The 12,155-nt window shown below is 40.4% G+C and overlaps 1 protein-coding gene across 4 annotated transcripts in view; it reads left to right on the top strand.

The window, feature by feature from the left end:
• ATP7A (ATPase copper transporting alpha) overlaps positions 1-12,155 on the top strand; it is a 117,997-nt gene that overhangs the window by 72,939 nt on the left and 32,903 nt on the right. For 3 of the 4 annotated variants that reach the window (XM_084789861.1, XM_084789860.1, XM_084789862.1), the window contains 7 exons: positions 341-1,066; positions 2,260-2,442; positions 4,948-5,111; positions 7,867-8,028; positions 9,324-9,400; positions 9,841-10,063; positions 11,401-11,634. In XM_084789861.1, coding sequence (XP_084645987.1) covers positions 341-1,066; positions 2,260-2,442; positions 4,948-5,111; positions 7,867-8,028; positions 9,324-9,400; positions 9,841-10,063; positions 11,401-11,634 — 1,769 coding nt within the window. The remainder of the gene's footprint in view (positions 1-340; positions 1,067-2,259; positions 2,443-4,947; positions 5,112-7,866; positions 8,029-9,323; positions 9,401-9,840; positions 10,064-11,400; positions 11,635-12,155) is intronic. The other variant, XM_084789863.1, reaches the window with a different exon arrangement.

The following is a 12,155-nucleotide window of genomic DNA, read 5'->3' as shown; positions in this document are numbered from 1 at the left end:
AGCATGAGCTTCAAATCCGTGGGCCTAGAATTGCTTCCTGCTTCATTGAAGTTGGAGGCGTAACATATTTCCAGGATTAATGTCAGCGAAGTTAATGATTATAATGAAAGGTTATGAGAGTCTTGAACTTTAGTTTAGCAGAAAAGGCAGCTGTGGTAACAATTATGGAGTTCAGGCTTCCTGATTACCCTGCCTGGGCTGTTCTTTACCTCTAATGGAGAGGTCATGTCTTTTGCTTGTATCTAAGGAAGAACATTGAAAAGAGTGAGAGACAAACAGCAATTGACTCTGAAGTAGACCAGGAATAACTAAGCTAAATATGTTTCTGTTTACTAATTAGTGTCCCTTGACAACCAAGAAGCTACCATTGTTTATCAACCTCACCTGATCACAGCAGAAGAAATAAAGAAGCAGATTGACACTGTAGGCTTCCCAGCCTTCATTAAAAAACAGCCCAAATACCTCAAATTGGGAGCCATTGATGTCGAGCGCCTGAAGAACACACCGGTCAAAGCTCCAGAAGGATCACAGCAAAAGAGCCCATCAAATTCCAGTGATTCAACAACCACGTTCATCATAGAGGGCATGCATTGTAAATCCTGTGTGTCAAATATTGAAAGTGCTTTATCTACACTCCAGTATGTAAGCAGTATAGTAGTTTCTTTAGAGAATAGGTCAGCCATTGTAAAGTACAATGCCAGCTCAGTCACTCCAGAAATGCTGAGAAAAGCAATAGAGGCCGTTTCACCAGGGCAATACAGAGTGAGTATTGCAAGTGAAGTTGAAAGTACTTCCAGCTCTCCCTCTAGCTCATCTCTTCAAAAGATGCCTTTGAACATGGTTAGCCAGCCTCTGACCCAAGAAACTGTGATAAACATTAATGGCATGACTTGTAATTCTTGTGTGCAGTCTATAGAGGGTGTCATATCAAAAAAGCCAGGTGTAAAATCCATCCACGTTTCCCTTGCGAATAGTGCCGGAACTATTGAATATGATCCTCTACTAACCTCTCCAGAAACCTTGCGAGAAGCGATTGAAGACATGGGATTTGATGCTGCCTTGCCAGGTAAGCATCACTTTTTCTTTGATATCACTAACATTTTTATATTCCTGTTTTGTGTCTTCATTTGGCTTTTAGCAACAAGAAATGATTCCTAGTCACTGAGATCCCACCTTTTTTTGAGATGAGGTTTTACTATGTAGCCTTTGTTGGTGTGAAACTCACTATATTGACCAGACTGGCTTTGAACTCACAGAGATGCACCTGTCTCTACTCCCTTAATACCAAATTAAGGCCATGCACCACCACCACCACACCTGACTGAAACTCCACTTCTTACAAAGGAGTCCTATGGTGGAGGTCACCAGTGTGTAAAAAATGCCTAAGGATATCATGAGTCTGAAAACTGTAAGGCACAACCAAGTGTGGCGGTGCATGCCTTTAATCCCAGCACTTGGGAGGCAGAGGAAGGTGGATCTCTGTGAGTTCAAAACCAGCCTGGTCTAACAAAGAGAGTTCCAGGACAGTCAGGGCTGTTACATGGAGAGACCTTGTCTTAAAAAACAACAAACAAAAATCAACGACAATTAAAAAACCCAAACTTAAAGGCAGACTAACCATGGTGGTTTATACCTGTATGAGCTACATTGTTCAAAGAGCTATATGATGCAGTTGGAGAGGTGGCACAATGAATAGCACTGTGTTGTTATAATTACTCTATTTTATTATAAGTTGTTGAATCCTTAGAAAGCCTCATTTGTAAATTAAACTTTATTGTACATACATACAGACACACATGTATGTACACACACACACACACAGGGTGACAGTACTATTGATACTTTCATGCACCCACTGAAAAGTATCTCCCATAGATAAGGGAGGGTTCCCTTGATGCCAGTGTGCAAATTGTCAGCATGATAATACTAGTTAAATACAGGCATAAGAACCGTCCAGTAATAAGTTATTCTCTACTTGGGATTGGGTTTGGAGATAATGGCTAGAGGAATCTGACATAACTAAATTTGATATATTCACTTGGGTCAGATTTTCTGGGGACCCCCTGGGATGGGCAATGAAGAAATTCAAAGTCAATGATGGGAATGGGCGATAACAATATATTTGTTGAGGGCTTTTAGGACCTTACTGATGTTAAAGAAATGGGTTGGCAGGCTTGGGGGTGTGAATTGTGATGTATGCCAAGGTGACAGTCAGAGTAGAATTGATACTACAATTGAAAAGAGCCTTTCTCTTTCCAGCAGACATGAAAGAGCCTCTGGTAGTGATAGCTCAGCCCTCATTGGAAACACCTCTTTTGCCCTCAACTAATGAGCCAGAAAATGTGATGACACCAGTTCATAACAAGTGTTACATACAGGTCTCTGGAATGACTTGTGCTTCTTGTGTAGCAAACATTGAACGGAACTTAAGACGAGAAGAAGGTAAGATACTCTTTCTTTTTTTCATCCTTTTTTCTCCCTTGGTTTTTTGAGACAGGGTTTCTCTGTGTAGCCCTGGCTGTCCTGGACTCACTTTGTAGACCAGGCTGGCTTCGAACTCACAGCGATCCGCCGGTCTCTGCCTCCCTGATTACAGGTGTGTGCCACCATGTCCAGCAGGTAAGCTGCACTTAAGTGTTATTTTATGTGCTTGTTTCCAGATTCCTCCCCACTTTTGTTTTGTAACCATGCTTATAATTCTTCCAATTCTTCATAAAGATCATGCTTGATGGCACAGAACAACCCTGAATTCCTGGTAGTTTTTTGTTTGTGTGTTATTTCATTTATCTTATGATTGCATTTTAGTGCCATTGAAACTTACTGAAAATGTTATAGCAGAAGGAAATCCATAACATTACTATTGGGAATCATGACTATAATGGACTTAGAGAAACTTAATTTTTTGTTAAAGCTGTCCTTAAAAATGATAATGTATAAGAGTTAGGCATTGCCTTACTTAGATTAGGCACCAGAGCCGAACCGTATTTGTATAGAATTATATTGTCTCTTCTGACAGTTTGACCTCTGATCGTCCCTTGTGATGTCCAAGTTGCTTAGGGTTTTGTATTTTAACCTCAGGTTACAGAATCTTTGAAAATCAACACCATAGTTTTTCTTTAGTCACTCTTAGCTTATATATATATATTGAGACTGGGTTTCTCTGTGTAGCCTTGGCTCTCCTGGACTCACTTTGTAGACCAGGCTGGCTTCAAACTCACTGCAATCCTCCTGCTTCTGCCTCCCTAGTGCTGGGATTACAGGTATGCGCCACCACGCCCGGTTTTAACTTATAAATTTATACTCATATTTATAGATGTTTCAATATAACAATATTGTCATTGTCATTTGACAGTACTGTGGTGCGTATGTTACTACATTCTTTGATTCTTTTTTTTTTTAACAAGACAGAGTTTCTCTATGTTATCTTGGCTGTCCTGGACTCACTTTGTAGATCAGACTGGCCTCGAACTCACAGAGATCCATCTGCCTCTGCCTCCCAAGTGCTGGACTAAAGGCATACGCCACCATGCCTGACACATTCTTAGATTCTTGACTATAATCACAGTGACCTTCAAATGTATAAATTCCTTTCTCTTAGGAAAGAAATTAAGTTTTGGTTTTATTTTGTTTTTCAAACAGGATCTCATGAAACAAGGCTGGCCTCAAACTCTTAATGTAGTGAAAGACAATCTTGAACTCAGGACCCTCTTACCTCTACCTCACGAGTGCTAGGGTCACAGGCATGTGCCACTGTGCCCTGCTTTATAGGATGCTGAGGATGCAACTCAGGGACTCATGTGTTCTAAGCAAGCCGTCTACCAACTGAGCCACATCTGCAGCCCAGGTTTTATTAGTTTCTTGAAGTGCTGCTTTCTACAAGATAGAGATTTATCTCACTGCAATGTATAGATCTTATTTGGATCCTTATTTAGATAGAAAACTGTTAAAGTGATGGGTTTTTAGAAAATTGATTTAGATGTGACACTGATGCTCATGTGGTGTGTGATTGAACGCTGCATGTGCTCTACCACCGCAGCCCCAGTCCTCCTGAGGCTGTGCGCAAGGACTCTATCCTTTGGAGATTAATATTTAAATATTTGCACAGAATGTGATAAGATGTTTGGGATTTCTGGGCTAGAAAGGCAGGGAGTAGAATCTGTAGGAATTGAGATAAATAAGACCCAGTTGTAGTGGCCATCTGAGAGGCTGAGACAGGAAGATAGCTTGTAGCTAGGAGTTCTAAATTACCCTGAGTGACAGCAAGATTCTGTCTTATGAAAAAATAAAGTGGAATAAAAAGATGAGCCAAGCATAGTGCTGCATGTCTTTAATCCTAGCACTTGGGACACAAAGGCCGGCAGATCTCTATGAGTTCTAATTCAAGGCCAGCCTGGTCTATATAGCCGATTCCAGGCCTGTTAGGGCTACATAGTGAGACCTGGCCTTGAGCAACAACAGGTGAGCCAGATGTTGCTAATAATTGTTTTAAGCTCAGTGAAGGCACGTCAAGATGTTAGTGTCGCCCCCGCTTTACACATACATAGTGAAATTTTTGTATAATAAGTTTAAGGGACTAAGGCCACCTTTTTAAGCAGTTTTTAAATTGTTTGAGTTTAAGACATGTATAAAAAGTTGAGTAGAGCTGGGCATGGTGGTGCACACCTTTAATCCCAGCACACCGGAGGCAGGGCAGGCGGGTTGCTGTGAGTTCGAGGCCAGCTTGGTCTACAAGGCAAGTCCAGGACAGCCAAGGCTACACAGAGAAACCCTATCTCAAAAAACAAATAAACAAACAAACAAAAACAAAACAAAAAGTTGAGTAGTAAATTTCAGCAAGTTCTCTTTGATACTTTTGCATTTAAATGAAAAATATGAAAAACAGTTTTAACATGATTCTTTTTGGTAAAAACCTATTACCAGCTTTGTTTTTCTTATCAATGTTCCCAGGAATATATTCTGTACTTGTGGCCCTAATGGCTGGCAAGGCAGAAGTAAGATATAACCCAGCTGTTATCCAACCTCCAATGATAGCAGAGTTTATCCGAGAGCTTGGATTTGGAGCCAAGGTGATGGAAAATGCTGGTGAAGGAGATGGCATTTTGGAACTTGTTGTAAGTAGAAACTTGTGTATATTTAATAGACTTCTAATAGAGATGCTTTCATAGAAAACTTGGCAAATAGAGCATATGAAGGAAACTGGAATATAGAAGGCTTTGACTTAATGGTAGTCTTCAAGCATGGAAGGAAATTATCTTTAGAAAGCAAAAAACAAAACAAAACAAAAAACACAAACGAGGTGAAGGTTGACAGGATGGCTCAGCTAATAAAGGCGCTTGACGAACAGAGTTTAGTGTTTGTAACCTATGTGGTAAAGGAGAGAACTGACTCCGGAAAGTCGTCCTCTGAACACCATATATAAATTAATGCACTAAGAACAGTGGGCTGTGCTTGTGCAGGCTCATAATCTTAGCATTTAGGAGGCAGACACAGGAGGATCCCTGAGAGTTTGAGGCAAGCCTGGACTACTAAGGGAAACACTCCCTTAAGGAAAGGGAGGGGAGGGAAGCAAAAGAAAAGATAAAACAACTGTGTACCAAAGTAACTTTCTGTAAACAAAAGAAATTGAACCTAATGGGTTTTTAAAAAGACAAATTGGGGAGGGAAAGGATTGTGGGCATAGGAAGAGTTGCGGGAGATCAAATATATTGTATGAAATTCTCAAAGAACTAATGAATTAAAAATAAAAATTGTATTTATTTTTATTAAAATAGTTCTTTTCATACAATATATTCTGATTATGATGTTTCTCACTCATCTCCTCCCAGGTCCTCCCCACCCTTCCAACTCCTTTCTCTGTCTCTGAAAACAGACAGGCAAATAAAATTACAAACAAACAAGGATAAAACAAAATGAAGAAACTAACAAAAAGGAAAGAGCAGGAGGAAAGCATGGACACACGGACACACACACACACACACACACACACACACACACACACACACACACACACACGCACAGTCACACTCCATAAAACACAAAGTCAGAAACCATAATATGGAAAAAGACCGTAAGGATTTTTTTTTAAATCCAAACAAAGTAATATGAGACAGCAAATCTCCAAAACTACTATTGAGTTAGTTTTGTGTTGGTTATTGACTGCTAGGCGCGGGACCTGCACTTAAGTGTGGTTTGTATATCCAGTGAGACTCTTGGAGGAACGAATTTTTCCTTTTTGAATGGTTGTTAATTGGAGATAATGTCTTGGTTGGGAGTAGGAACTCTTGTCTACTTCCCTGAAATAATGAAACCATTAGTCACCAAGAAAGGAGGAAGGAAGGAAGGAGGCTTTTCCCACTCAGTGACCTTTGCTCAGGGCAGACATGCTTTCAGAGGGCATTTCCAAGAACCATTAGACAGGTGAACTGATAACAGTCCTCTGGAAAAGAGGCTCTGAATGGACTCTTTGTTCTGTGATGTCCAGTGGCTACACTGTTGTCTTTCTTCAAGGCTCTTGGTTCACTTCCACAGACGGGAGAGGAAGAGAAGGGAACGCAGCAGATAGGGATGCCACATAGCTTGCTGTTTTTATCAAGACTCCTCTAAGTTTTGAATAAATGCTTCCTGGATTTCTACAAGTTGAAAAACAAATTGGTCAAGACAGTTTTTTGAAAGTTTTATTTTTACTTTTATGGGGAAATTTGAGAGGTATTTACATATCTCTTTGATTTACCTAAAATAATTTTATTTATATGTTTGTGTGTGTTTCTGTATAGATTGTACATGTGTGTGGGTACCTGCAGGAGGCCAGAGGAGGAAGTCAGATTCCCTGGAGGTGGAATTAGAGGCAGTTGGGAGTCAATCCAGTGTTCTTTAACTAATGAGCCATCTCTTTAGCCCATATTTACTTTACCAGTTTTAAGTGGCCTAGACATATGGCTTAACAGTTAAGAAGAATACTGGCTGCCCTCCTGGAGAACCCAGGTTCAAACCTCAGCACCTACATCGATAACTCCAGTCTCAGGGATTTCAGCACCCTCTTCTGGCTTCCAAGAGCACTATACACACATACATATAATATAATGTTTTAAAGTTTTACTTGTATTTGTATGTGTACATGCACTTGTGTGCTTGTGCTTGAATATATTAGGATGCCCTTGGAAGCCAAAAAATGGTGATTTTTTTTTTTGTTGAGCTAGAGGCGCTGCCTCAGTAATCTCAGCAAATAGAGCAAAGCCATTAAGGAAACTATCAAATTTTAACCTTGGGCCCCCACAGATGTGTACATATGGACACGTGAATACATATACGTGTGTACCATACATGTACACAACCAAACAGAATTCTTTGTTTCTTTATTAAATATTACCAAGATAAGATATAACTCACGCACTGCATAATCCACTAATTGGAAATGTAACACACTGTGGCTTTTAGCATATGCCTAGCTTAGTACAGTTTTCTTCAGAACCAATTCAGGATCTTTTTCATTATCACTGAGAATCCCCAGCTCCATCAAAAGTGACACTCCCTCATGGAAACAGAATTCTAATAATCATATCAGAAGTATGCGAACTGTGCAAATAAAGCTGTGCAAGACAGTCCCGTGTTCTGATAGTCCATTTAATTAGAAGTACTAACTTTTTTAGGTTTTTTTTTTTTTTTTGGAGACAGGGTTTCTCTGTGTTGCCTTGGCTGTCTTGGACTCATTTTGTAGACCAGGCTGGCCTTGAACTCACAAAGATCCGCCTGCCTCTGCCTCCTGGGTGGTGGGATTACAGGCGTGTTCCACCATGCCAGGCCATGAAGTACTAACTCTTATGAGAATAAAAGAGATCTTTTTAATAACAAAGGCTTTGCTTTTAACAGGTGAGAGGAATGACATGTGCCTCCTGTGTCCATAAAATCGAGTCTACTCTCACAAAACACAAAGGGATCTTCTACTGCTCTGTGGCCCTGGCAACTAACAAAGCACATATTAAATATGATCCAGAAATCATTGGTCCCCGAGATATTATACATACCATTGGAGTAAGTGCCATGACGTTCCCTTTCTGTTTTACCTTTCCGACCAACCACTTTCTGACATCACATCTGTTTTACGTTAAATAGAGACAGTTAAAAGACTAGCCCCTTTGACTATTCCACATAAAAAAACATTAGTGTGTGTCTGCTTTTGTCGTTTCCCCCCAGCCCCCGCCCATGGCCTTGAACAGGAAAACTTAGACAAAGGCGCATTTGTGTGATCAAATAATGAGCTGACTTAACGTATTTAGGAAAGGGATATAAAGTGCAATAATCTCTGTGAAGTTAAGCATCAGGCTAGATGTGCTATGGTTTGTTCAAGCAAAGCAGAACAAAAGAAAACAAACTCTCAAGTTAAAATGCCACTGCTTTTTCTTTTTCCTAAGTTCATCCTGTATTCTTTGGCGTATCTTAAGCAGTAATACTTATTTGCAGTTTCAGTGTGCTGGGAAATTGGTGTTCTGATGATTGAAAACATACTGTAGTTCAGGTGAGATCTAATTAGTTTAGGCAGCAGTACCGCTGGCACCTGTGAAGCTGGTACTACTGATTACCCACGCTAGCCGCCTTCAGCAGGTCCTCAGTTATGCTGCCGAGCTTCAGTTCTGGATTCTCTTATTTCAGACGTGAGACAACTTGAGAAGTTACTTGCTGAGTTTCAGGAGACTTGACCCTGGTCACTCAGGATGGCAGCTGTTTTCCTAGCAGTTGAAAGCCTGGTGTTTAAGGCAGAGGCAGGCGGATATCTGAGTTCGAGGCCAGCTTGCTCTACAGAGCGAGTCCAGGACAGCCAAGGCTAACCCAGAGAAACCCTGGAGAGAGAGGGGGCGGAGAGAGAGAGAGGGAGAGAGAGAGGAAACCTGGGGTTTGTAACTCTGCCTGTGTGCTTCTGGCTTAGGTGTAGTTCCCTTATTATACTTAGCTGTATTGGGGAAAAGGACTCTTGTTCATACTCTTTTCATGGTGGAACAAGATTGAAGGCTATGTAGGCAAGGCCTTGGACAATGTATTTCATATAGTGCTAGCTTTTGCGCACTGTCAGTGAAAATCACTATTGCACTTGAGTAAAACTGCCAGTTTGAGAGCAGCAGAACAGTAGCTAGAATCAATGTGCTACTAATTTCTTTGCAAAATTAGAAACCAAAGTACGTGAGGGCAGAAAGTTCTGGACAGCTCATGTTTCTATTCCCCAGAATGACTTTTACTCAGGCATTGTGTTGTTCTAAGTGATAACAGCATGGCCTAGAATATCTCTTCATTAGTTTTGAAATGACATTTTTTTTGTGTGTGCATTTCCTTAGAGCTTAGGTTTTGAAGCTTCTTTGGTCAAGAAAGATCGGTCAGCCAGTCACTTAGATCATAAACGAGAAATAAAACAGTAAGTACTTTGGAATTGTCAATAAATACATTTTAACTCCTTTTAGAAATTTAACATTCTGTTAGCATGTCAATTTTTACAATAGCATTTCTCACAATTTAGTTTTATTTTTAAAGTGTGTGTATGTGTATGTGTATGTGTATGTGTGAGAATATGCCACATGCATGCAGGAGCCTGCAGAAGCCAGAAGAGGGCACTGGATCTGGTGGTACTGGAGTTACAGGTGCTTGTGAGCCAATGCGGGTGCTGGGAATTGAACTTGGGTCCTCTGGAAGAGCAGTAGGAGCTCTTAAGTGGAGAGCTATGTCTCCAGTCCCATGATATCTTCGTACACTGAGTGAAATGGTTGCAATCTGTGTTTCTCTATAGTACATGGAATGTTTAACTTTTAGCTACTCACTAAAATGTGTTTTCTCCTTTAAAAATGTTTTCCACATAAGATGGCGAAGGTCTTTCCTTGTGAGCCTATTTTTCTGTATCCCTGTAATGGGACTGATGATATATATGATGGTTATGGATCACCACCTTGCAACTCTTCATCATAATCAGAACATGAGTGATGAAATGATCAACCCCCATTCTTCTATGTTCCTGGAGCATCAGATTCTGCCAGGACTGTCCATAATGAATTTGTTGTCCCTCCTATTATGTCTACCTGTACAGGCAAGTAACATATTAACAAGTATATTAAAGATTTATTTACTTATTTATTTATTTATTTATTATACAGTGTTCTGCCTACATGTGTACCTACACACCAGAAGAGGGCACCAGATCTCATTATAGATGGCTGTGAGCTACCATGTGGTTGCTAGGAATTGAACTCAGGACCTTTGGGAAAGCAATCAGTGCTCCTAACCTCTGAGCCATCTCTTCAGCCCTTTTTCTTCTTCTTCTTTTCCTTTTTTTTTCTTTTTTCTTTTTCTTTCTTTCTTTCTTTTCTTTTCTTTCTTTTTTTTTTTTTGAGACAGGGTTTCTCTGTGCAGCCTTGGCTGTCCTGCACTTGCTTTATAGACCAGGCTGGCCTCAAATTCACAGCAATCCACCTGCCTCTGCCTCCCAAGTGCTGGAATTAAAGGCATACGCCACCATGCCCAGCTCAACAAGTATATTAATTGATCGTCATTAAAGGTTTAAAAGTGAGGGCTGAGGATGTAGTTCAGTGGTAGATTACTTGCTGAGTATATTGAGAGCCTTGGGTTCAATCCCAGCACCACCAAAACCCCCAAAGCAAAACAAAAGGCAATAGTGCTAACAACTAATTAGTGCCAATTGTACTAATGGAAGACAGGCTCTCCTGTTACACTTCCCAACAGAACCCACACCTTGTCATTGACTTTTGGAAAGGAGCTAAGTTTTATATAATTAAAAAAGCCTTTCCACTTTAATCCCAGCACTTGGGAGGCAAAGGCAGGCAGATCACTGTGAGTTCAAGACCAGCCTGGTCTACAAAGTGAGTCCAGGACAGCCAGGGCTACACAGAGAAACACTGTCTCAAAAAACCAAAAAAAAAAAAAGCCTTTCCAAAATGTATAAATTCTTTTCCTAGTTTGCATGTCTCAGCTAGCATCAAAAAAAAATGGGGTTAACAGAGGCAGGCAGATCTCTGTGAATTCCAGGCCAGCCTGGTCTACAGAGTGCGTTTCAACAGCCCTCTGATTTTCTTTATGGTATGAAGTATCCACTGGATCATAGAGGATGTCCTTTGGTGTCTTGCACAGCTATGTGAAGCCCTTCTTCTGCACATCTGCTAAAATGCAAACTTGCCCCACCTAGGTGGGGTGGTGCATGCCTGTAATCTCAGGAGTTGGGAAACAAGCAGGAAGATCTTGTCGAGTTCAAGGCCAACCTGGACTACATATGAGGCTCTATAACATAGGGTTTATGGATTAGTTAAATGGCAAAGGAAGTAAACAGTGATACTTTATACTGAGCTTACTTAGGTATATATATGAATTTCAGGTTTGGGAAATTCAGTAATTATCACTTTTCTGTTACAGTTTTGTGGAGGCTGGTACTTCTACATCCAGGCTTACAAAGCTCTTAGGCATAAGACAGCAAATATGGATGTGCTGATTGTGTTGGCAACCACCATCGCGTTTGCCTACTCTCTGGTTATTCTCCTGGTCGCAATGTATGAGAGAGCCGGAGTGAACCCTATTACCTTCTTTGATACGCCTCCTATGCTGTTTGTGTTTATTGCACTAGGCCGATGGTTGGAACATATAGCAAAGGTAAAGTAAGAAAGCATAACATTTGTTTAAATACTGGATCAGTCAAAGACCTTAATATTTTCTAGGTCACATATTAGAAATATGCCTTGTTTTATGTATTTTAGATATTTCTTCAGTAAGTGTATCACATTTATATTACTGCCAAGGGTGAGTATACCCATGGTGCTTTTTGAGAAATACTTATATCACATTGTTAAATGAAAATTGATTTGGCCTTGTGACTTAAAACAGTCTGTCAAAGTCCATTCATGCTCTTCTGCTGTGCTAAAGTCAGCTTCTAATCCTGTTCTGTGTAACTTTATGTTTCACAGAGTTGAAAGCATAATCTGTGTGCCCCTCAGTACCCTGAGCACTGCAGTTTTTCCCTGTGTACAGTCCAGACAGTCGCTTGCTAGTTCTGCCACGTGCTCTCAATTACTAAACCATTCTAGTTTTTTTCTTAATTACGTTTCTTCCATTTTTAAAAAAAAGATAATCCTACACTGCACACAATCATGTCTAATAGTCATTTCCTCTGAGCT

This window comes from Acomys minous, assembly GCF_964271855.1.
Source record: "Acomys minous genome assembly, chromosome: 7".
Taxonomy (NCBI): Eukaryota; Metazoa; Chordata; class Mammalia; order Rodentia; family Muridae; genus Acomys; species Acomys minous.
Note: the sequence above shows the minus strand (reverse complement) of the source record. Positions and strands in the feature narration are given on the sequence as shown.